Source organism: Gorilla gorilla, chromosome 4 (genome assembly GCF_029281585.2).
Source record: "Gorilla gorilla gorilla isolate KB3781 chromosome 4, NHGRI_mGorGor1-v2.1_pri, whole genome shotgun sequence".
In the NCBI taxonomy this organism is placed as follows: Eukaryota; Metazoa; Chordata; class Mammalia; order Primates; family Hominidae; genus Gorilla; species Gorilla gorilla.
Genome location: NC_073228.2, coordinates 31,951,584 through 31,977,932, shown reverse-complemented (window position 1 = coordinate 31,977,932; position 26,349 = coordinate 31,951,584). Strand labels below are relative to the sequence as shown.

General features: G+C 39.7%; 1 protein-coding gene across 5 annotated transcripts in view; it reads right to left on the bottom strand.

Moving 5' to 3' along the window:
• HEATR6 (HEAT repeat containing 6) overlaps nt 1-26,177 on the bottom strand; it is a 35,439-nt gene extending 9,262 nt beyond the window's left edge. The window contains exons 1-14 of one of the 5 annotated variants that reach the window (XM_031010977.3): nt 25,916-26,176; nt 23,356-23,463; nt 20,971-21,111; nt 20,385-20,500; nt 19,436-19,550; nt 17,932-18,033; nt 16,936-17,073; nt 14,660-14,958; nt 13,753-13,930; nt 7,426-7,632; nt 6,957-7,056; nt 4,587-4,942; nt 3,654-3,776; nt 3,054-3,140 (exon numbers count right to left, since the gene is read on the bottom strand). In XM_031010977.3, the coding sequence (XP_030866837.3) occupies nt 3,054-3,140; nt 3,654-3,776; nt 4,587-4,942; nt 6,957-7,056; nt 7,426-7,632; nt 13,753-13,930; nt 14,660-14,958; nt 16,936-17,073; nt 17,932-18,033; nt 19,436-19,550; nt 20,385-20,500; nt 20,971-21,111; nt 23,356-23,463; nt 25,916-26,134 (2,289 nt within the window). In that variant the 5' untranslated portion in view covers nt 26,135-26,176. The other 4 variants (XM_055386698.2, XM_055386696.2, XM_055386699.2 and 1 more) reach the window with 4 other exon arrangements.
• Between the last annotated feature and the right edge of the window lie 172 nt (nt 26,178-26,349).

Below are 26,349 nucleotides of genomic sequence, written 5' to 3'. Positions count from 1 at the left end.
CAGTTAAGAGGCTTGCCCAAAGTCATCTATCTAGCAAAGGGAGAAGTTTGAATTCAAACCTAGTTCTGTCTGATAACAAAGCTCAACTCACTTCCCTGCACATGTTATATGAAAGCTTTAGTGGCATTGTAAGGCAGGGACTAGGGTTAGAATCTTTAATTCACTGCAAGGATGACAGAAATTGTGAAGGGAAAAGAATAGGCAGAATGCAAAGGGCAGAGGGAGCAAAGACCACCAACACTGAGCTAATTTTGCTTTTAGCACTAAGTAGAAGCCTTTTTTGGTGTGGTCACATGCCCTTCATCCATCTTTGGAACTGGCACAGTGTAGGGGTAGCAGAAACAACCTGAAATCACAGGAATTGAATAGAATCGTGGAGGGGCTGGTGGGGGGCGGGGGGGACACGGGTAACGGAATTACCTCCTATGTGTTAGCATCTTTACATGTCATTCGATTTTTCAACAGCCTTGTGACTGAAGGGTTATGGTTTATTATTCCTTTTTTACAACTAGGAAACCATGCCTATAACCACATATCCATTAAGTGGCTGATATGGTTTGGATGTGTGTCCCCTCCAACTCTCATGTTGACACGTGACCTCCAACGTTGGAGGTGGGCCTAGAGGAAGGTTTTTGGGTGATGCAGGCAGATCCCTACTGAATGGCTTGGTGCTATCCTTGTGGTAATAAGTGAGTTCTTACTCTGTTATTCACACGAGAGCTAATTGTTTAAAAGAGCCTGGCATCTCTTGCTTCCTCTCTCGCCATGTGACACACCTACTCCCCCTTCGCCTTCCACCATGACTGGAAGCTTCTGGAGGTCTCACCAGAAGTAGATGCTGGCACCATGCTTCTCGTACAGCCTGCAGAACTGTGAGCCAGACGAACCTCTTTGAAAAATAAATTGTCCAGTCTGAGGCATTTCTTTACAGCAGCAGAAAAGAGACTAATACAGAAAATTGGTACCAAGGAATGGGGTGTTGTTATAAAGAGACCTAAAAATGTGGAAGCAGCTTTGGAACTTGGTACTGGGCAGAGGTTGAAAGAGTTTGGAAGGCTCAGAAGACAGGAAGACAAAGGAAAGTTTGGAACTTCTTAGAGACTGATTAAATGGTTGTGACCGAAATGCTGATAGAAATATGGAGAGTCAAAGCCAGGCTGAGGAGGTCTCAGATAGAAATAAAAAAGTTTGAAGAACTGGAGGAAAGGTCACCTTTGTTACACCTTAGCAAACTTGGCTGCATTATGCCCATGTCCTAGGGATTTGCATAAGGTTGAACTTAAGAGTAATGACTTAGGGTATCTGGTGAAAGAAATTCTAAGCATCATTCAACAGGTGATGTGGCAGCTTCTCACAACCTATAGTTGGATGTAGGAGTAAAGGAATGACTTAAAGTTGGAACTTATCATTAAAAGGTTAGCAGAGCATAAAAATGTGGAAAACTTGCACCCTGGCCCTGTACTAGAGAAGGAATCCAAGCTCGGAGCAACCACTTGCTAGACAGATTAGCACGACTAAAAGGGAGCCAGGTGCTAACAGCCAAGACTACGGGAAAACAGCCTGGAGGGCATTCTAGAAATCCTTGAGGCAACCCCTCCCATCACACACCCAGAGGCCTAGGAGGAAAGTGGTTTTGGAGGCCAGGCCCAGGGCCCCACTTCCCTGCACAGCCTTGGGGCACTGCTCCCAGCATCCCCAGCCTTGGCTCACAGGGCCCCAGATACTGCTCGGTTTTCTGCTTAGTGGGTACAAGCTGTAAGCCTTAGCGGTTTCCATGTGGTGTTAAGCCTGCAGATGCACAGAATGCAAATGCGAAGAAGGCTTGGGAGCTTCCACCTAGATTTCAGAGGATTCCCTAAGCCTGGGTGCCCATGCAGAAGCCTGCCACAGGGACAGAGCCCCCACTGAGAGCCTCTACTAGGGCAGTGCCAAAGAGAGATGTGAGGTTGGAGCCCCTACACACAGTCTCCACTGAGCACTGCCTAGTGGAACTCTGGGAATGGGACACGGCCTACACCCAGCCAAGCCAGAAGGGCAAGGCTGCCAGAAGCCTTGGAGGCCCACCCCTTGCACCAGTGTGCACTGGATGCGGGACACGGAGTCAAGGACTATTTTGGAGCTTTAAGGTTTAATGTCTGTCTTGCTGGGTTTCGGATTTGTGTGGGGCTTGTTGCCCCTTTCTTTTGGCTGATTTCTCCCTGTTGGAATGGGACTGTTTACCCAATGCCTGTACCACCATTGTATCTTAAAAATCAGTAACTTGTTTTTGATCTTACAGGCTCATAGGTGGAAGGAACTTGCCTTGAGTCACAGCTGAGATTTTGAACTTTTGAGTGATGCCGTAAAGAGTTAAGACTTCGGGGAACTATTGGGAAGAGGTGACTGTATTTTACAATGAGAGGAACATGAGATTTGTGGTGGCCAGAGGCAGAATGACATGGTTTGGATGTGTGCCTCCTCAAACCTCATGCTGAAATGTGACCTCTAACACTGGAGGTGGGCCTAATAGGAAGTGTTTGGGTCATGGGGGTGGATCCCTCTTGAATGGCTTGGTGCTGTCCTTGTGGTAATGAGTGAACTCTCACTCTATGAGCTCATACGAGAGCCGGTTGTTTAACAGAGCCTGGCATCTCCCTCTTGCTTACTCTCTTGCCATATGACATGCCTGCTCCCCCGTTGCCTTCCACCAGGATTTAAAGCTTCCTGAGGCTTCCTCAGAGGTAGATGCTGGCACCATGCTTTTTGTACAGCCTGCAGAACTGTGAGCCAGATAAACCTCTTTTGCATAAAAAACTAGGTTTTATGCAAAAGAAATATTAGTTTTACTATTGCTGGTAATATGTTATACATAAGCCTACCACAAACTAAACTGCAAATAAACTGAAATGTAAAATAAAACCAATTTATACTAGTTTCATGTTTTCCTGGATTATAAAACATAATTTTTGACACTGGAAGAAACCATATCATCTACTCCATTTATCACTGAGCTTCAAAACAAAACTGCAACTGAAGCATTAATAAAAGAAAACTATGAATTGACATTTATTTACCAAGAAGACTGGTGCTCTCTGATCAGGTGCTGCAGTGGAGTCTGGTTTATACTGCTGTATTAAGCCTGTGCCCAGTTCTTCCAGAAGCTGCCAAGAAAAAGAATTACCAAAGTGGAGCATCAGAACTAATGAATGACTTCACTTGAGTAACACCTTCACTCTAGTAACACCTTCACTCTAGTAACACCTTCACTCTAGTAACACCTTCTCTCGAGTAACACCTTCACTCTAGTAACACCTTCACTTTAGTAACACCTTCACTTGAGTTTGGAGATCGCCTCAAATCAAGGGGAAACATAATTTGCAACTAATTTTCTTTCTTTTTTCAGTCACTGTTAACAGAGGCATTCTTTCAAGGACTGAAATCAACAGCTATATCTTATTAATTTGTTACTGAGTCAATGCGTGGGGTTTATATGTAAGAGCCGAAAACAGAAGAATGTATGTCTTCCTTACCTGAAATCTCTTTAAGAAATCTCAGAATTGAAGGACATGTGGCAGAAGAATATAAAGTGAAGAAAAGGAAGGATATAAAGTGAAGAAAAGGAAGGATATAAAGTGAAGAGAAGGAAAAAGCATTGTGGTTTTGATGAAAATTACCTTTGCTCCATGAAGCTGAATGGATGGATCTGCTTCCCCCATGCACTTGCAGATCACCTCTCCAAGCTCCATCAAGTAGGCTTGAGTCATTGAAAAGTAGCCCCTTGCCAGAAGAGTCAATACCTGCAAAGAGAGCATGGAATTAACCCTCTAAGACCTGAGTGCAAGGCTGCAATATCCAGAAAAGTGTTACAATATTTCAGAAATCGCTTACATTTAACAGGGGCTGAAATCTGTTGAATGAAATTAAGAACCATAATCTTTATTTTGTGACTAACATCAATAAACTGTATCATAGTTTTATGGTGCTTTAGTATATGATTGCTTTTCATTAACAAAATCTCATTTAAGTCTTGGAACTATTCTTTAAAGTAGGTATTAACTGAATTTTACAGCTAAAGAAACTAAGCCTGACAAGATTAAAGGACATGTTTCATGTTGCCCAGTTAATTAGCAGCAGACCCCAGGACCAGGCCTAGTCTCAGATCATATTTGTATAGAAAAAGTAAACTCTTTTATCTAGGATTGTTTTCTTCCTTTGAAGGAACAATTATTTTGTTACTCTAAGCAGGTACAAGACCAAGGAAAAGCTTATAGAGAATTAAACATTTAAGTTGCAAAAATCAAAAATTAACTGTACAATTTCACTCAGAATTATTCTACAATCTATTACATCCACCTGTCATATAATACCTGAAGGGACTAAAATAATTTGCAATCAAAGAACAAAAAGGAATGAATCTGCTATTTTACAACCAAAGAACACCTCCCCAAAACAAAACAACAACAAAACAATACACCACCCATACCTAAAATACAACTCCCACGAACACAATTGACATATGGCTTGGTTTTACCTGCTCGCTCCTCACAGTCACTCTGAAGGAGGAATGGTTACTTCCATTTCAGAGATAAGGAAATGAAATCTCCTACCTGTAAGGCCTCCAGTCGCATGGGGGATGGTTCGTAGGTGCTTCCTGCTGCAGAGCCAGCATCGCTACCTGAACAGGAATCCTCCTTGGGCAGTACGACAATGGAAATGCAGAGTCGAATGAGCCAGCAGGGCTCTGAAGACCCCTTAGGTGAGCTAACTGACGTTTCTTCCAGAGAGGGTCCTGCAGGGGCTTTCTTCCACCCATCAGGAGGGCTGAGGTGAGGGGTTGCTGAATTGCTATTACTGAGTCCAGAAGAACATGGCTGTTGCAGAAGTAGCTGGACTTCAGGTAAAGGTGCGTGGGTGGACACTATAGCTCCCAAGAGTGTGAGACTTGACACACGAACATTAACATCTGTCAAAGGAAGCAGTAAGAACTTATCATCATGGCAACAACTACTGTAAAGATAGTAGTTATCCCAGCAGGCAATTAAAAATTAGTAGTTCCTTGTGTAACCTGAATCTAATCAAACTTCTAGACCTCATTTCCAGTTTGGAAATACATGGGACAGGAGAGTAAGTTAACACCATAAAGAAACAATCTGACAAATTGAGAATGTGATTTATTTTGTTATCTTTGGTGACAGAGCTTAGAGTTCACATTCTATAAGACAATTGGGTTGGATTCTTTCCTAAGTCAGTTTGATATAAAAAAGATGGGTGGGGGGACTCTAGATTTAAAAAGACTACAGTGACATAATACCTAAATGCAATGCATGTACCTTGAATGAACCCCAGATTTTAACAAGAAATATTTTTAAAAAGCTAAAAGGTCTGTGTCTAGACTCATTTTTTTTTTGCATGTGATGTCCAGCTGTTCCAGCACCAATTGTTGAAAAGTATCTGCTCCTTTGTTGTAGATCAGTTGACTATATTTATGTGGGTCTATTTCTGGGCTCTCTATTCTGTTCCATTGATCTGTTTGTCTCTTCCTTGGCCAGTATCACACTGTCTTAATTACTGTAGTTTTATAGTAGATTTTGAGGTCAGGGAATGTCAGTCCTTCAGTTTTGTTCTTCTCTATCAATATTGTGTTGGCTATTCCAGGTCTTTTGCATATCCATATACATTTCAGAATCAGTTCATTGATATCTGCAAAATAACTTGCCGGAATTTTGATTGAGACTGCACTGAATCTATAGATCAAGTTGGGAAGAAGTAACATCTTCACAATATTGAGCCTTCCTATCCAGGAATATGGAATCTCTGTCCATTCATTTAGTTCTTTATTTGATCAGAGTTTCACAGTTTTCTTCATATAGATCTTGTACATATTTTGTTAGGCTCATACCTAAGAATTTCAGGGTTTGAACATTTTAATGAAAAAAAGTTACTTGAGGATAAAGTCAGATACTTGAAAGGAAACTTTGAGGCATGGTGCACTCTCCTCAGCTGAAGATGCAGATAATGAAAAGTTGGTACAGTGGAATGAGCAGGGGTTGTTTTCATCTTATTTCTGCCATGAATGTGATGGGAAACCTTAGGGTAAGACTTATCTTTCTGGGTCCCTTTTTTACATATTAGTGTAAGTAGTGAACTGGACTTAGTTACATCTCATTATCTCATTTGAGCCTCATAAAAATCTTATGATGTAGTTATAATTCTTGCTGTTAGGAAGAAATTAGGGTTCAGAGAGGGCCATGGCCATGAGATGGCAAAAATGGGAGTGGGATCCAGACCCTTGGATTGACTTCAGGTCCCATGCTCTTCCCACTAAGTCACAGAAAACATCCACTATTCCTTCCTTGTTACAATTCTGCCTGAAAAACTGAACTCATCAGAATGTGGTCTGATCTGAAAGCTTGCAAACAAAAGAAAGGCAAATCTACAAAAGGCAACTGTTTATAGCACAAATACATTATGTGTAGGAGGAAATAATAAGACTGCACTTAGTAAAGATTTGAAGTTCTGGGGTTTTATCTGAACTTCATAGGAAATAACAATAAAGAAGTTAAATTTTGTATTCCAGTTTTTCTTTCCAAAAAGTAGATATCTATCTGTCCGTCTGTCTGTCTATCTAACCATCCATCCATCCTCTACCTATGTGTAAGGGATATAAACGATCATACTCCTCAGGGGGGCTGCTTGCACCTGGTTCAATCTTAATTCTAAAGGGATACTCTGGTCACTGCCCTGAGCATTAAACAGGCAAACTTTACAATTAATTCTCTAGCTCACTTCCACTGGGACTTGAGGGGTCAATTATTGCAACAGCTTATACCCCTGAAAAGTTGAGAAGAATAAGCAGAGATCTCTTAAGAGTTGTAAAAATGCTTTGAATATATACATATATCTGTATCTGTATATTTTTACTAATAGTCTGCATCTGACTGATACAAAGAAGCCATCAGTTTTAAGCCACTACAAACCTTTGTGGCGAATATAAGGCTTTATCTGGTTCCAGACTTTGGTCAGCAGGCTGAGTTTTAGACGATCATAAGGTGCATTTGATACTAAATTTGCAAGGCACTGTAAAACACAAAAAGTAGCTCATCAAAAGACTTGATTAAACCACAGCATAGAACAAATTTTGCAGCATTTAATTAAAAAAGAAAAGTTTTCACACAACTAAAAATTAGCCCTTTTTTCTTTTTAATAACACTTGTATTCTCATTGGTACAACTAAAGATAAAGAAGTATTTTTAGCAAATCATTTATTAGGACATACAGAGATTATAGATAAGATCAGACAAGTAGGTACAGACTTCCAAATAGTGTATTTTTAATAAAACTATTACTTAGTTATATTCTTAAGTCAAGTTACTTTTGAGCTATGTAAAACAGTATACAAAATTAAAACAGAGAAGCCTGCTCTGGAACCCACAGTTGGTACATTACCTTAATTATCTGAGTAACAGTCTGTGAGGATGACTCCGCCACCAAAGCTAACAAAAGACATCTGTGCAACTCTCTAATGCTGCAAGCGATCATTACGGAGAAGGGGGTAAAAGCCCTTCTGTGGTCACTGGTATCTTCAGCAACAGAAAGAAACTGCTTTGAGCCTTCCAAGATGGCAGATAAAACTTGCAGAGCACAGGCACGTGTCTGAAATTTCAGGATGTTTCACATTGATTAGTTGAAAATTAGGAGTCAGATTCCCTTCTTCCCGTACATATTTAATGTTCAAAGTATTTACAATCATTTTAATTGGAAGAATAAAGGCAATGGGATTATCTGTTAGTTCCTAAAAACTAGGCCACTTGCATCCCACACCTAAAAAAAAATCTTTATTTTATTTTTATTTTAGAGACACAGTCTCGCTCCGTCACCTAGGCTGCAGTGCAGTGGCGCAATCATAACTCACTGCAGCCTCAAACTCCTGGGCTCAAGCAATCCTCCCACGTCAGCCTCCCAAGTAGCTAGGACTATATGTGTGTGCCACCACACCTGGCTAAAAAAAAATCTAGAAACCCATTGCTGTTAGGTGTTTTACAGTAAGAAATAAATCTAAGCTACACCATAGCACAAAAATCTGAAATCCTAAGCATGAGAATAAGAATTAGAGGCCTGGTTTATTCAAGCAAAATGCCAACTGAAAAGTTAGAACTAAACAGCCCATGGGGTAGAAAAAACACATGTGCCTAGAGTCTGTTTCCTATCAAAGTTCCTGAGAACATTATGCCTCATATTCCACTCTGAAGTATGTGTGTTCAATGTTAACTTAAATAGGACTTTAGGAACTTTGTGTACATACTGCTTGGCAGACATCATTAGTGATCCAACTTTCAGAAACAGTCTTAGGTACAGGAAATAACACTGCCTGCAGTGACAGTATTTGACAATTCAAAAAAGGAATACCATTAAGTACAATCTTATGAACGGAAAGGACAAAAAGTACATCTTTGTCATGGACTGCTGTATTTGTTAGGAAAGGTGTCATTGGCACCAAGATTTTCTTTATAAGGTTGAAAGATTACTTTCAATTGGTACTCAGATGATTTTGTAGTATTAGAAAGGAAAAGAAAGCCCAACTTTACAAAAATGGGATATAGGTAATAAGCATAGGACTATTAATACGGAATAATATTGTACTCTCTTTGGCCAGCTCATCCAAAAATGATAATTAACATTTTCAGTCAAAAAATTTAAAAGCAGGGAACCAACATTACAATTCTAGAATCTAACCTAAATAGTTACTCAATATGAAGCATATCTGAGTTTGGAGCAAAAAAGGTTTTCCCAAAAGCCTTCAATTATATTATCTCCAAACAACCAGGTAATAAATCACCAGGCAGGCCTTTTATAGAGTGGAGTCGTAGAAATCTAGACTTATTGCTCTGAAGAGAAATTTGAAGTACAGTAGCATCAGACTTCAGAATTAAGCATAATCCCCTAAGGTGGGAAATTGACAATGTATTAGGAAACCGTGTGTATATGTGTGAAAAAACGAGAGAGCGAGAGCATGAACACAAGTCAGCTGATCCAAAAAGGACTTAGATCAGGGGCTGGCAAACTTTTCTGTAAAGAGCCAGAAGTAAACATTTTATATTTTAGACTTTGTGGGCCAGTTTCTGTCACAACCACCCAACTCTGTGATTGTAGCATAGACATGTAAACGAATAAACGTGGTTGCGTTCCAAAAAGACTTGATTTATGGACAATGCAATCTGAATTCCATATAATTTTCACATATCACGAGATATTATTGTTTTATTTTAAAACCATTTAAAAGTGTAAAAACCATTCTTAGCTAACAGGCTGTACAAAAACAGGTGGTGGGCCAGATTTGCCCTACAGGCCACAGTTGGCCAATCCCTACTAGAGGCTGGTCCGAACTCAACAAGATAGATCTTATGCTAAACCTTCATTTCTTTAGAAGACAATTAAAAATCACAATTCCAACAGCTCACAAACTGAATGAAATTAAAAATCGAATGGAAAGAAATGAACTAATGTTCCAAAAGTCAAAAATTTTAGCACAATTTTGGCATCTTAAGGGGAAAATCATGACTATCACAGATGAAAACAAATGTCATTGAAATTGGTTATTTTTTTCCACTAAGTTACAAAATCTATATAGAAATTTGATACTATATCAAATTGTACTTCTCACAGTTCTGAGTTAATTTCCTTTAAACTCTGTTTAACATATCTTTGTTGTTATAATTGTTACTTAAGATACTGAATCTGGTACAAGTTTTGCTTCTTTTGTTCTTATATCAATATTTAATATCTGGTTTACCAGTCCTAACCAGCACTTTCAGCAGAAATTACTAACGTGCAAGTAAATCATAACAGGTGTAGCTCTTCAGAGAGCTCATTTTGTTAAGTTTTTATTGTCTGAATATTTAAAATGATGAATGAAAGGCTTTTCAGTCTTACAGAAGTCAGTGTGCTTGGTTTTACTAGTGTATAGTTTCACCTCCTTGGACATGAAGACTTGTCTAAAGCTAATAAAACAGAAAAGTACTTTTCCTTTTTTGCTACTTAAGAACGTAGCACAAATGTTTGCTGAGGTAGCCTAGTCAATCCTAATTTTTTTCCTCTTTATGTGTGTTTGGTCTCAGAATATTTCTGGAAGGGTGACAAAGAAGTCCCTGCTGGGAGTGGGTACATTGAAGTTTCCATGCAGGGCACATGACTGTTCACATGTTATTTTATTGGATCTCACTTCCAAAGTCAGTTGTCTTTTACGTAACAGCATTTCAACATTGTGTCAGGGACTCTGGGTCGGGAGGTATCTAAGTGATATGGTTTAGCTGTGTCCCCACCCAAATCTCAACTTGAATTATATCTCCCAGCATTCTCATGTGTTGTGGGAGGGACTTGTGAGAGGTAACTGAATCATGGGGGCTGGTCTTCCCCCTGCTATTCTCGTGATAGTCTCACGAGATCTGATGGGTTTATCAGGGGTTTCCGCTTTTGCTTCTTCCTCATTTTCTCTTGCTGCCACCATGTAAAGAAGTGCCTTTTGCCTCCTGCCATGATTCTGAAGCCTCCCCAGCCATGTGGAGCTGTAAGTCCAATTAAACCTCTTTTTCTTCCCAGTCTCGGGTATGTCTTTATCAGAAGCATCAATACAGATACACTAATTAAAGACTGCCTGTTCTTTACTAATACACTAAGCAAAGATTGCCTGTTCTTGGCTGGCCATATGAGAGAAAATCTACCATTCCATATGAGTTAACAATTCCAACCTTTTCATTCTCTTTTCTAGTTATACCACCTATTATCTAGATTTCGATTTGTTTTCACTTTTTATAGTTATCTAAAAGAGCAATAAATCATCATCATGAAATTTGTAAATCAGGATAATTCTCAAGGTACCAAGACAAAGGTTTGCCCTGTAGTTTGTTTCTTAAGACAAGTCTTGATGATATTCTCCATAATATGCGTTTATAACACCTAAGGAAATCATATCCAAGAAATTCTTAAATTAGTCTTGTTATTTTTATTGATAATTTGTTCTGTCCCTTTTGGAAGTGTATAAGATGTGCTCTCTGAAGCACATTTCCAACATGGAAATGTGATCATTTCCCAAGTACCACAGCACTGCCAAATCCGAATGGACATTTCTAAGTTTTCTTCTCCCCAATTAACCATTCTAGCATATTATGTTTCAATTTCCTAAAAGTAGCCTCTGTTTATTGTTGGCATTCTGACTGGAAGAGTCTAATCACCTTTCCTTCTGTCCATTTGTCTTTAGAAAATTTCTTAGTACACGAGTTAAAATTGTGCTTCCAGCTGAGTATGCCATGGGTCATATCAGACCTGCCATAAACTCAAAACTAATCACTAAGCACTTCAATGACAAGATAAACTACAGTTGTCTTATTTAATCCTGGCTAAGAGGAACTCCAGCCATCTAACTCTATATGCACAAGGAGCACCTAAGATGACCACTTGGCCTGGAGTCATGGCAGCTCTTTTAACCTGGTCAATCCAGAATGCTGTTCCATTCTAATTACATGATCTGTTATTTTTAATTTTAATGCACATAACTTTCTAGAAGTCTTTATTTTAAAAGTCTGTCCCACTGGGCCGGGTGCAGTGGCTCAAGTCTATAATCCCAGCACTTTGGGAGGCCAAGGCAGGCACATCACCTGGGGTCAGGAATTCCAGACCAGCCTGACCAACATGGAGAAATCCCATCTTTACCAAAAATACAAAATTAGCCAGGCATGGTGGTGCATGCCTGTAGTCCCAGCTCCTCGGGAGGCTGAGACAGAATTGCTTGAACCCGGGAGGTGGAGGTTGCGGTAAGCTGAGATCTCACCATTGCACTCCAGCCTGGGCAACAAGAGCAAAACTCTGTCTCAAACAAACAAACAAACAAACAAACAAAAGCCTGTCCCATGACATCACCTACCACAACACTTTTTTCTAGCATATGTCTTGGTGCACAGTTAATCATACTATGGACAGACTGCAGAGGTATGCTCCAAGCTTTGTTGTAAACAATAATTACCACACTTATTTAAACCCTTCCAAGCTAACACTTGATTAAAAGAATCTCTTAAGTACGATCATTTCACTTGCCATTACACTGAACTAATTTAATTTCTTTCATCTTTTAAAATCCACTTTAAGTAGGATGACTTTTTTTTTTTTTTCCTCTAGGATTTTCTTGTGGCTTTTTGTACTGGATCTACAACATCTCCAGAAGGAAGTTCTGTATCTTTTTTCCTCAGCACATCTCTTGTATTCACCAAAGTTAAACAGCAAGAACAAGTCTAAAAGGTACCTAAATCAAGGAGATGGATAAGACCACTTTGCAATAGGTGAAATTTCTCATGGCACTTTAAGTGAAATGTAAACATTTAAAAATATATGAAGATATAAACATCATGAAAATTATTCCAATTCATTTTCATCAGCTATGACCTCATAACCTTTTTGTATTCATGTTCTAAACCCCCGTGTCCCACATCCCCTTGGCTGGGCAGCTGTGATAAAGGTGATGAAGCTGGGCTGCTTCTTGCTCCACAGCACCATCTCGTTGGCCACTGCTGGCAGCTCCCCTAGCTGGAGGGTCTTCAAATATATATTTTCAATATTTTTAGTAGCTTTTATTTCAATTACTCTAATGGCTTCATTACTGATTTATTTGCCACCACTCATTTTTCCATTTTTCTCCTAGGTTCTCATTCACTATTGATTTAGTTAATTTGTAAAATTTCTGCCAGTTTAATTTCCTAGGATAAGGAGTATTTGAAATACCCCACAAGTCATTTTTTTGTGTGTATATAAAATTGAGGCTAATTTATTTTTCTTTACCTTGTAAAAGCTTCTGATGGGTCATCCAGAAATTTTCTTATATAGTAAGTTACTCAAGGAGATGACTCATATGGAATTCCAACGTACTGTGGGTTACCACCCCTGACCCCTTAAGGAATAATCTTAAAAACAGAAAAGGAACAATATGCTGTTGGCCTAATTAAAACTTCTCTTTGTGGGTAGCTGGTTACCTGAGGACACCCAGATGCCATTCAGCATGACTTTTTAATGTTCATTATTGTAAACAGCAGGCTATTTTCCTTACTTGGTTAAGTGGCTAAATTCTGGAGAAGAATTAACATATTCAAGCAGAGGCAAATATTTGATAAGCCATGAGATATCTTGCTATAGGTATCCATGCCTGCCAATCATTTTTTTCTTCTTTTTAAAAATAAGTTTTTCTCATTAAAATATGTAAATATTTATTACACATGATATGAAAACTAGAAAAGTTGCAAGAAAAAATCATGTTTGGGATCCTACTGTATACATAATTCTATATCCTGTGTTTTCACAGTACATTTTGGGCATCTTTCTAAGCCTTATGCATCCTTCATAGCCATTATGTACCATGATATTCTACTGAGTTGTTTAAGCCATTTCTGATGTTTTCTTATTATAAATACCACAGCAATCAACATTTTCATAAAAGGAAGAGAAGCACAGCTGCTTCAGTGCAGTTCAAGGGAGACACCAAAGTTAGAATTCAGCGTGCTCAGGCTTCAAGCAAGCCCTGGGGCAGGAAGCGATCCTACATGATCAGCCTCAGTGTATTATTCACATAAGCCCACTTCCTATTTTCCTGTCTGTCCAGTGGTTCTCAAGTCGGAACTTGGGTCAGTGTTACTAAGAGCTATATTCAGATCAGACAGGATAAGGTAGAGATAACAATAAGGATCTGTAAATTTTTTCTTCCTATTATAAAGCTTAGAGTTTAAATTCTCTTACCTTTGGAGAAGGGTCTTTCAATGTAAGAGTCATCAAGGACACTGACTGTGGGCTGCCAAGTTCAGGCGTATCAGGAATAAAGGCTGACCAGTAGCCATAAAGAACTTTTTTTTCTATCGATTTTATAGTAGAAAGAAAACAAACTAAGGCTCCTTGGCGAACTTTAGCTTGGTAAGACCTTTCATAACCAAGAGAAAAAAGAAAAAACACTTAAAAAATCATTTTTTTAAAAAAATGCAAACATGAAATGGTATTTATTTCCACCAATTCAAATGATACATTCAAAAATTAAACATTCTAAATAATTCCTAAAGATGTCAACGTGTTATTAAAAATTTTTCTTTCAAACTACAATCAAAACATGTTAAGACAATTTGTTTCTATAACAAGTTATTAAGGCTGACAATTAAAAAACACAACTGGAGAACAAGAGGGCAACATTTTGATATCAGGACACTAGTGTTAGACATGAAACACTGCCGAGTATCCATCCATCCATTCAACGAACATCTATTGAATGGCCTATGTATGTGCCAGGCATCATGCTGAGGCTGCCAGACATAAAGCCCCAGCCTTGACAAGCTAGGCAGCAAGGGACAGTTAAGGAGATAACTATCACATGTTACGAATAACACCAAGGCAGAAAAGGCTTCCCGGGGAATATGATTTCTGAGCCCATATCAAAGATGAGTAGTGGTTAGCAAGACGAAAAGGCAAAAAAGAATATTCTAAGGAGAGGAATGACATGTGCAATGGCAGATCAAGAGAACAAGTCATGTTCTGAATAACACCATGCCCCCCAGAAATCAGGCTCTTCAAGTTAAATCACATGCAGCATTCAGGTTAAGTTATAAACTTACATGCAACTTAGAATACAAGGTATAAAAATGTAACAAAATACTACTACCTCATTTTACTCTGCATGCCTCCTTCAGCATCAGAAAAGTCTGACTCACTACTGCTGACCCTTTTCCAGCTGGAAGAACTGAAGGGTGAGGAGACTCCATCTTTTTCTGCAGCTCCACTTCCATCTAAAGGCAAACTCTGGACACCCAGGGAGGAGGGACAGCAAGTGTTCCCTTCATGCAGGTTCACTCTGCCTGTGCCAGTGACTGGGGCTGCCTCTATTTCACCACTGGATTCCTTTTCCTCCTCCTCTCCTTGCTGGATTTTCTTTGGTTTTACTTTGGATTTTTTCTTTTTATTCTGATTGTGGGAGCAAATGAAGACATATATAATAACTACTTCAGAATGGCTTTTCACTGAATCATTACTTCTTCATTTTAAAGTGACTAAATATGTCCCCAACATGTAGTTTAAAGAAAGAAGAAAAGAGAAAAGAAAAAAGTGGAACTTCTTTAATACCCTAAACATCAGGCATGATGCTAAGTGCTTACTGTCTACTATAAGAAAGAAGGAATGAAATACATGAGACACAGTAAAACACGTGGCCTGGGTTTAAATTGTACCTCTGTGCCTTGGGGCAAATCATTTAGCCTCTCTTGAGCTTGACCTTGCTTATCTGTAAGTATGCAGCTAATACCTCCTACCTTGCACATGTGTTGTAAAAGTATTCAGCCTTCTCAACTGGAATTTCTCAAGAGCATTAAGGCCTATAGAAAATGACCTGAGTGTCTATTTTATCAGTTCTCCGAGTAAGATACATAGCTAGTACCACTCCACATGCCTGCACAGAAGAGACGGTAGTCCATTACATACAATGCTCATTTCAGGGCTTTGGGTCTCTGTAGAAATAGATACTAAGTAGAAGCCAGTTTCTTTCTTTCTCCCTGTTACTTTCTTTCTGATATCCAAGTATATCTGGAATCTGTGTCTTCCTCCACGTTCTCAAAGTCTGTGGCCTTGAGGAAGGAAGTTCCCATTACTTCTATCTTGGACTACTTATTGTGGCCCCCAGATCCATATTCTTTTATTTGCTATCACAGTGATTTTTCTGACACAAATCTGATCACATCATTCCCCTATATAAGATTCTTTAATGAATCTCTATTGTCTACGAGATAAAAACCCAAACTACTCAGCCTCCTGTACAAGAATCTTACCATTCGGCCTCTGCTACACAACGGCTCCACTCTTTCTCTCCCCGCACTGAAACTCTAGTCCTACTAGCTAACAAATGGGCAATATATACTCTCATTCTCTATGTCTATGCACCTTTTGTTTTATCTGCTTGAAACACTCATTCCTCCTTGTCTGTACTGCTACTCACTCTGAAATCTCTGTTTAGCTACCACACCTTTAAAAAGCCTCCTCTTCCCCCTCCATTTAGACTGAGTGTCCTCAATGGGTTCCCAGAGTACTCTGTGACTATTCTAATGAGAGAAACAATAATATTGCATTGTAGTTGTTTATTTATCCATCTTTGCCTTCTCCCTCAAACTCCTAAAAGCAGCCAGAGTCTATATACTTAGTGCTTAGCACAGCGTCTGGAACACAGCAGATGTTGGGTAAATGCTGAGTGAGTGAATGAGTGAAATAATTTCTAATAAGAAGCACTTTGATCAGGTATGACATTTCTGGAAGTGAATCTTTGGCCATACATCTGTATGCTCCAGGTTCTCCAACCAAAGCACGAGGGAGATGGCAGCTTCTGGAAAGGCTGGGAAATCAGGTGAATGTAAGGTGTGGAGACGGTGCACTGACTGGTAGGTGGGCTTCTAACAGTCTAGAGTGGGGTTGGCAAATTATGGCCCAAAAGCCAAATCCAGCCCAGCACACAGCCTGCTTCTGTAAATAAAATTTTAGTGAAACACAGTCTGCCCATTCATTTACATAGTGTCTATGGCTGCTTTTGCACTGTTACAATAGAGTTGGTAGTTATGACAGAGACCTGAAGTATTTACTAGCCTAGTAGAGAAAGTTTAGAGAACGTTTGTTGACTCCTGGTCTTGAGCATCACGGGGATGAGAATGCTTGGTTTTGGGTATAAAGTGAATGCTCATTTTTATAGCTGTTACACTGACTACACCTCTAAGAAGTATAAGATGCTTTAATTGGTACTTTGAGCATCAGATGAGTTTAAATTTACTATGCTAACAACCCTAAACTGAAATAAAATTCAAGGTAGGCTTTTAGGGTAGTAGTGATGCAAATCATAGAAAACACACACAACAATCTATTAAAAATAAGCCACAACTTAAATCTAAATAAACATAAATGTACCAAAGTTGGTCGAGAAGCACTGGATTCTGATTGCTGTGGTTCGATAGGTGTTCGCCCATCATACTGAGGAAGCGGAGTTGGGTATAACACCGTGGGCATCTCTATGTTTAGTCCAGGGAGTCCGTGAAACATGAATTTCTAATAATGATGAATAAGGACACACACACACACACGAAACCAAAAAAACCATTAATCATAAACCATTAATCATAAAATAGAACTATTTACCATGTCTGGATCACAACACTCATAGATTAATGTTCAAAAGCCTACTAAGGAAATATAAATGAGACAGAAAATAGATACCTTGAAGGCATAGGGCTTAAAGAAGAGCTGAAGTTTATCTGGGCTCCAGCTGGATTTGGTTTGGTCAGATCAAATCAGGTCTGGTTTTAGTTTCCTTATTTATTTATAAAATTTATCCAATTACTTTATCTGTCTATAATTTTTTAAACAAATTTATCATTTTTATTTACCTATCTCCACCTATAGCTATCTCTCTATTTGATGTGGGAGCAAGAGAATGCCACAAGGAAAGAATTACTTCTTACTTTGCTGGCTGAAGAAGCTGGGTCCCCGGAGATGCTGGCCTGACTTTCCGACTGACTGGCACGCTCGGAAGCTGCCCATTGACACACGTCTTGGTTGGCCTGTCTACTACTTGGAGGAGAAAGCCAAGGAGAAGCACTGGCTCTTCTTGTACAAACAAGTACAACATAGTCTATAATTAAATATTCTATAGGTCATACCCCCCTACCGATTCCCTTCCTAAGATTCATAAATAATTTAAAAATTTTGATGCATTTATTAAATGGAGATTTATTTTCTGTTCTTAATATTAAGTGTCTTTGAATATGAACATTTTTGTCTACTCTTTCAAAATATATGTAAGAACTTTTAATACCTCAAAGTTAGCCTTAGAATAAGGATGTAAAGTGGTCCTTGTACCATGGGTTGAAACAGGAAAGGCAATGATCATATGAAGACTTGCCTTACCTTTAGCACAGCTAAAAGTGCTCCAAGTTCATCAGTCTGTGTTAGTTTCATTCTCCCACCATTTAGAAGTGACTGTATACCTTTTAATGCATTTTGCAATAACTAGGGGGAAAAGGAAGACCCAGTTAGAAGGCAGAATAAAATCTGGTTGTCCAGGAATCAACTTACTAGCACCACTTAGGATGGAAGAGAGACAGTCTCTAGATGATGAAAAAAAACTTTATAGACACACATATACACACACAAAGCAGAGATGAAGATCCAAGGAGACCTAATAAACTACCATGAATTCTTTTCTAGAAGAAAAGAATAATGAAGTGGTCTTATTGTACATGTTTATAAACCACTATGTACAAACGGTGAGCAAGAAAAAAGAGAGAAGATGTTTAGCAAGAAAAATGTGACAAGGGATAAAAAAGATAGCACAGATCAGAATTGGGAAAGCTCTGTAATATGGCAAACCCAGCCCTCTTAAAAGCAAGGGGATGTATGTGGGAACTGATGATAAATTATAGAAACTTGGTTTCTGGAGGGCAATTCTGACCAAGATTGATTTCTTGACTCAGTAATCTCATTTCTAGAACTCTCTCCTTAAGAAACACTTCCGACATTGGGATGATGTGAACTGTAGCCTTGTTTGAAATAGTGGGAAAATTTTTAAAACTTCAATTTTGATGATTATGATAATGATTATAAAAGAAGCTAACCCTCTGCTAAATGTAAAACTCAACAACAACAGTAGGCCCTTTGAATGCTTTATTTCATATACTTCTCATAAGAACCCCACAATGTGGTTATATCAGTCCCTTTTCAGGGAGGAACACAGAGGCTCCAAGAAGTTAACTAACTTGTCCAAGGTCTTCCAGCCATAGCAGTTAGAAACTATGAGGTATATTAACAGGAACCGAATAGATGTCCCAGAGATATTAAGTTTTAACAAAACAAGAAAGTTACAAAACAGCATGTTAAATATGATCCCACTTAAAGCTGTAATTATGCTCATTTACATATAGAAAAAAAAAATCTGAGGGCACACAGCACAAATTGTCTTCAGTGGCTATACCTGAGCAGGAGACTAGAAGGAACTTTATCTCAGCTATATAACATTTGAAATGTGTTACTCTGAATTTAAAAGATGTTAATAAACTGTCGTTTGCATCGTATTTTTAAAAAAGAAATAAAATATTGCAGATATATTTGGTGAAATCTCTCTTTACTTTCATCTTAAAGATAGTCACTAGCCTGCAACTATTGCTTTTATACTCAGAAGGAAAAAGAATAGTTTCCTCTAAAAACCTAGAATTGCAAAATATAACAAATAAAAAGCTTCTTATAATTTAAACCGAAATGGTATGATTTTAGTCTTTTTAGGTGACAAACATTTCATATATGTGTATTTCTCTAGACGAAGCTAATGGTGCAAATTAAACTCGTTAGTAACACTTTTCCAATCTGCTTCTAGACACATCCGCAACATTCACTAGGTCAATGATAGTCCACTTACCATGCAAAATGTGATATCATCCATATCAGATGATTTTGGAGACTGTAAAATAGTCAGAAAAGCTTGGAAACAGACATTTTGGTAGGGCTCCTCCAAATACGGCTGACCTGGCACACTAAACGCATACAGAGAAAACAACTCAAACTCAGTCTCCTTTAAAATGAGGCTTGCAAAAGACTAATTAAAAATAGCAGTAATATAGACTATCAGAGTTGGAATATACCCTTGAGTGCAACTATGCTATGGAAAATTATTATTTTGGTTAATTAGTTACTGCTGGGGGACAGGCACAGGGCTAGAATGAATATAGAGGAAGGGTGGTTTCCATACAGAAAGGTTACAGAAGTTTGTGGTAGAAGAACTATGGAGAAAGAAAAATCTTGTTTTAGTTCTGCTGTTCAGTCCTAGGAGGGAAATAATCCAGACAGGTCCTGTCAAGCTAGAATCACACATCTGTACCTGCCTTCCTACTCGCTGGACAGCACTGTGCTATGCAGAGACGAGTTCACATTTGTGCTGCTCATTGTCTACTGCCTACTGTGAGAATCAAAGATGAGCAGCTGGGGCTGTTTCCATCTTCTTCAAAGAAAAGAAATTGCCCTTTACAGATACATCTCACCAGCACTTAAAATTTGCATGAATATATCCTTCTAAAAACTTAATATGCTTAGAATTTATATCAATAGAAAACAAAATTTTGACATACTGCACATTATGTCACTATTACCACATTTTAGGAATATGGTCCTAGTCTATTTTTTCCTTCTTTACAAGCAATACTAAAATTAACAAACAACATAAGATGATTTTATTAGTAAAGTACATGGGAAATGCAAAGTTAGTTATTTGTCTAAGTTGGCTCTGGCTTCAGGCACAGGGAACTACCTACAAAGGGCCCAATAGAGGCACTATCTTATTACCACTGAGAAACTTGACTGGAGCCACATACCTGAGACATAAGTTTGCCATACAATGTACTGCAGCTCTCCTGACTTCAGGATCAGACTGAGCCAAGTCACTCAACTTCATTAAGAGTCCGGTCTTGCCTAGCAGCTCTGGGAGGTACTAAGAAAAATAAGAGTCAATGTAGGTCAAAGAAAAGCTTCTAGGAAAATATTATGTTTTAGACAGATTTCTTCTTTGTTTCTTTTTTTAACTAAATGGCAGTTAAGCACCAAAAGACTAGCTGTTAGATAAATGTCTCAGATGGATATGCAAAGATATGCCAAAAAGCATCAATAATGATCATTACTCCCAGCCTAGGTAGCTGCTGATGCTCTTTAGTGTGGCCGTATGGCTGATGGGTAATGATAATATTAAGAATAATGTTTACTATTTACCGAGGGCCATGAACTTGACACGTATTGTCTCACTTCATCCTCAGAGTAACTATTTTATACATGAGGAAACAAGGCCCAGAGTGGTTGAATAAGAATTGCTAGAGATTAGTGCCAAGACAGAAACCTGAACACAGTGTTGGCACCAGAGCCTGTGCTCCTGGCCTTTCAAAGGAAGGATAAAGCACTTTAAACTACCTTTTGACATTTGGAGCCATTGCAGTACACCAGAGCTGCCAGGGCTTGAAGAATTTCCCGGTGTGTCCAGGAACTACACTGATGAATAGCCGAAATAGTATATGCCAACAGGAAATCCAAGTGCTGTTCATCAACAATTACCTAACAGGACAGGAAAAGATATATTCTGATCTAACTTTTAAAAAATATTATGCTTTTATGGACATGTATGCTCACCTGAATCAAGCTGTATAAAAGAGAGAGTGTGTGTCTGTCGTTTATGTGTCAAAAGGATCACCTCTAAAGGGCCTGAAAGTTTGATCAACGTAGGGGCCTTCTCCCCACCCCAAGGTCTTGCTCACTTCTTCCTCTTTAGTAAAGTAGAACTTGATGAAGTCCTTGTAACTTTTCCTTGAACTAACCAGACATTGGCAGCTGTGAATACACAGATATGAGTATTTCAACGCACTGAAATTTAATTAAACTGCCTTATACATAATAAACACTCAATGAATACACAGTGAACCAATATAACTGCTAAATACCTATTGCATCTCTAACATGACATGAGGAATACACCATGAAGAGAGGGCATATCCCTGCTGTCAAGGAGCTGATAATCTTGTTGGGACAGACCAGGCTAATCCAAGTGTCAATTTATGGACAATTGAGACAAACTGTCACCAAGTGCTGGAAAGCTGGTAAAGGGTTATAGGTGCCACAGGTGACCAGGAACATCTCCAATTGCCAGTGTTACAAAGATGATACATCTGAGAATAGTAAACATACAGAAGCTACCCCATGTTAGTTTCAAAGATTCTAAACTGAAAACAGCCTTACTCCATGCAGCAGACACTGTTGGTTACCTACTAGCATCCATTTCTTCCTTCCCTGCTGGCAGAATACTAATTTAATTGGATGTCCACCTCTCCCACGTGAGACCTAAGGGTAAACGCTAATTAGTTTAAGAGAGTGGGGCAACCTGGGGCAACCTTAACCCCCAAGGAACATTTGGCAATGCCTGTATACATTTTTGACTGTCACAATTGGAGAGGTGCTACTGGCGTCTAGTGGGTAGAGGCCAAGGATGCTGCTAAACATTCCACAATGTGCAAGACAGCCCCTAAAACAATGATCTGAGCCAAAATATCAATAGTGCTGAGGTTGAGAAACCCTGATGTAGGCTAACTGTGGCTGCACATTGTAAGCATCAAGGGAGCTTAAGTCCTCCTCCAAGTGATTCTAATGTGTAGTGAAGGTTGAAACTACTAGTTGGAGCCATTCACAATAAGACCATCCTCCTGCTTAAAGACTGGTTTAGAGAGGTATTTATATGACCTAAGTCTCTCCAGCAAGATATTGGGGAGTCTACTAGAGAGTTCATGTGACACGTTTCCTTACTCTTAAGTACAAGAGACACAACATAAAATAAAGTTAATTAGCTTCTGCTGAACAGTAATCATTTCTTTGGCATGGGATGTCCAGAATTGGCACAGCCATCTTATGACTGTGAGAGATGCTAGCTGAGGATAACCCACATGCTGAGGACGGTGAAGGGAAAGATGAGCCTCTTATTATTAAGGGGCTACAGATGCGTCCCTTGGGACTTGGGACATGGAGTTATTCCTTTTTATTTTTTTAAAAATTGTTTAGTGACTCTGGGATGGCTTTTCTGCTTATTGCAGCCAAAAGCATCCTAATTCACATAATGCTAGTTGATATGTTTTGTGCTCTTAAATATATTCACATACTCATGTGGTAACAGTCTTAAATAAATAACTGGGGTCTTTTTATCCTGCTGTCCCCTTGGCCCCAAGCTACTTCTTATATTTTAGAAGCATCAAAAGTAGACCATAAAAATGGTAGCTTCAGGAAAGGGGAAAAATATTGGTGGGAAAGAGGCAGGGGATTATTTCAATTTATTCTTAGATATATTTTGTTCAAATATATCTTCCATAAGAAATTATAAATTAGCCGGACGTGGTGGCGGGTGCCTGTAGTCCCAGCTACTTGGGAGGCTGAGGCAGAAGAATGGTGTAAACTCGGGAGGCGGAGCTTGCAGTGAGCTGAGATCGCGCCACACTCCAGCCTGGGCAACAGTGTGAGACTCTGTCTCAAAAAAAAAAAAAAAAAAAGAAATTATAAGGTTGGGGGGCCTGAATGATATTGGTTTACTGAACCAAACAGAAAGGCATACTTCTAATAAACAAACTTCTAGAATTCTACAGAATAATTTTTTTGGATCAGAGTTATATTTGCTTTAAAAGCATTCTTATTTAGGCATTTGCTTTTCCTATAGCATCTCAAAAAACAGCCTATCATACCTACTACAGATGTAGTATTTCAAAGGTATTTACTTACTCTCAAAGTTCATGATCTGAATTCTAGAGTTACACACATGATTACCTGTAATCTGTTAAGTAAATGGTGGATAAGCTGGCTCACTTTGCTGACAAGATGATTCTGATTAAGAGGTACCAGTCGGCAAGCCTGGACAAGAAGAGCACTAACGTCCTACCAAAAAAAAAAAGATAAAGAAGAGGTAAAATACTTATTAGTCAAGTGAAGATCCTCAAAACACAGCCAAATGGGAAAATAAAAGTAAATATTCACATTCAAAATGGGGAAAGAAAATGTGAGGCAGGAAGGAAAAAAATGAAGTGACAGCACAAAAACAGGATGTGCTAAGAAGGAAAAAGCCAGGCACAGTGATTCACACCTAATCCCAGTTCTTCGGGAGGTCAAAGCGGGAGGACTGCTTGAGCCCAGGAGTCCAAGACCAGCTTGGGCAACATAGTGAGACTCCATCTCTACAGAAAAAACTTTTTTAAAAAAATTAGCTGGATATGGTGGTATGTAGTCCCAGCTTCTTGGGAGGCTGAGGTGGGAGGACGGCTTGAGCCCAGGAGTTCTAGGTCACAGTGAGCTATGATCTTGCTGCTGCACTCCAGTCTGGATGACAGAGTGAGACCTTGTCTCTTAAAAAAAAGAAAAAAGAAAAAAAAGGAAAAGAATCAGTACGGTTTTGGTCAGGCTGAAGACTCTGTGCTCTCTATATGTAAAGACAGTATAATCAAATAACCAAAAAAAGGCTTCTAGGGTATAAAAGCACAAACTGAAGTTAAAAATATCAAAAGGTAAGTGAACCAGATTTTCAATGCCGTTGGGAAAAATCAGACCTAACACTTCTATGGATTTTATGCATAATTAGGGAATTCTTAAAAAAAAAAAAAAAAAAAGAGGGACCTATTTGCAAGTCACACTCTTCATCCATCGATGTTTATAGAATGACAAGGTTCTGAGCACCTACTATGTGTCATAGTGTGCTAGGTCTTTGGGCTCCAAAGGTAAAACAAACATGTTCCTGAACCTCAAAGAGCTCACAAACTAGTGAGAGAGAAAGAAACACAACAAATAATTAAAATAAGGTGAATCAAGTGCTGAAAGAATAAAGTACAAACTCTGTCCAGAAACAGTAATTAGGGAGGCCTTGTGGAGGTGACTGTAAAGCAGAATCTGGAATGATTTGAAGGATGAGGAGAAATTTGCCAGATAGGGCATCAAAAAACACTGCAAGCAAAGTGGACAGAGTATGCAAAAACCCGGAGGTGTGAAACACCAGTAGGTGCCTGAAGAACAGCAAGTTTTAAATGGCTGCACACAGGAACAAAAGGGGGAGTAACAGGAGAGAATGGAAGTTTTGTTGCAAAAGTATCCAATCATACAAATACAGCAAAAGTCCCCGACTACTGCCTTAATCTCACTCTGCGTCCTAATGACATACACTATTATTCTGTAGTCAATTCTTTCGGACCTTTTACTCTGCATATATAAACACACATATTTTAAAATCCCTCCTCCAGCTTCATACTGATCTCATTCTGTATGAATTGTCCTGCAACTTGCTTCAACCATTTACCAATACGTATTGAAGACTTTTCCAAAGCAGATTTTAAAGTTTATGATCAATTTTTTTTCCTCCTAAAGAAAAGATCATTCTGGCATTGGAGGAATGACTGGCTTGGAGAGGAGCGAGACAGGAGGCAGGAGATCAGTCAGAGGGGATCAGCGAACAGTCCAGGCATAAGTCGCCTTGCCTGAGGTCTAAGGCACTCGCTATGGGAATAGACAGGAGGGGATGAACTGAGAAATATATATGAGACACATTCTGAAATACCTGAGTTGGTCAGGATCTGGGATGAAGGAGGGAAGAACCAGTGTTTGTGTCTTGTGTGACTTGGTGGATGATGCATGTGTGTTGGAAGGTGGGATGGACTGGGGACGGGAATGTGTGTTTGGAGCTAATGAATTTCATCTTTAGGAACTGTCTAGTTTGAGATGTCTGTGCAAGCAGGCAACTTGGACCACTTCCCTCTTTCCTACGTAGGGCCAGAAGGCCATGGTGTCAACAGTTCAGAGAATTCATTAATTTAAGGCCTGATGTGTGTAAGATTACTCAGAAAGACGGCAGAGGGGAGGAGCTAGTGTGTAGGAACAGAAAACATAGGGGCTTTGTGGCAGAGTTCTGTGTATTTTTACGAGCTTCAGTATTTTCATTAGCAAACAAGCCCTAATACTACCCAAGTTCTAAGATTCCCACGTGCTCCGTGTACCATGTACGCAATAAACAGTAGTAATGCATTTTGTCAACAAAGTGTTCTGGGTGCACAGAGAGGGAGTGAAAGAGGGTGCGGGCGGATGGAAAGTTGGTATCAGAGAGGAAACCCGAGGCATTATCAGAGCAGGAGTCGTCAAGCTGGGTTTTGAATGACTCGAGCGCGCCAAGCACTGCAGGGTCTTCCAAATGGAGAACTAAGAATGTGCCAAGGTTGGAGGGGGCACGCCAGCCTGAAACTAAATCATCAGGCGCGAGAGTGGGAAGATCAGGGAAAGGCAGGCAGAGGCCACCAGCTGGGTTCCCGGAGGGGTGGGGCCGGGGCCGGAGCCAGCAGGGCGCGCCGCCTACCTCCGGGGCCACGCCACTGCCCTCGCTGTAGTTCTCGGAGATGAGCTGATCGAAGAGCAGGTGGATCTCGGTGCGGGCGGAGCTGCTGTCATCCGGGCGCAGGGCGCAGAGCCTGGCAGACAAGAGGCGAAACCCATTGCCTCGCTCAGGGATTGCTTGCCGCGGTGCCTCCCGCGGCTGTCCGGAAGGCAACGAACCGACAACTTGCACAGCAGCCATCTTTTCTACGGGCGGGGGTGGTGGGTGGGGTGGTCCCAGGGAAATACTTCCGGGGCATCCTCCCGTTCCGCGCGCTCTAGTTCCGAAAGTACCTTTTTTAGACCGGACTGGGGCTCAGAGGGGTTTCCATGACTACGGGACTTCTCCGACTAGTATCCTGCAGATGCTTGTCAGAAATTGGCTTGGAGGCCGGGTTCGGTGGCTCACGCCTGTAA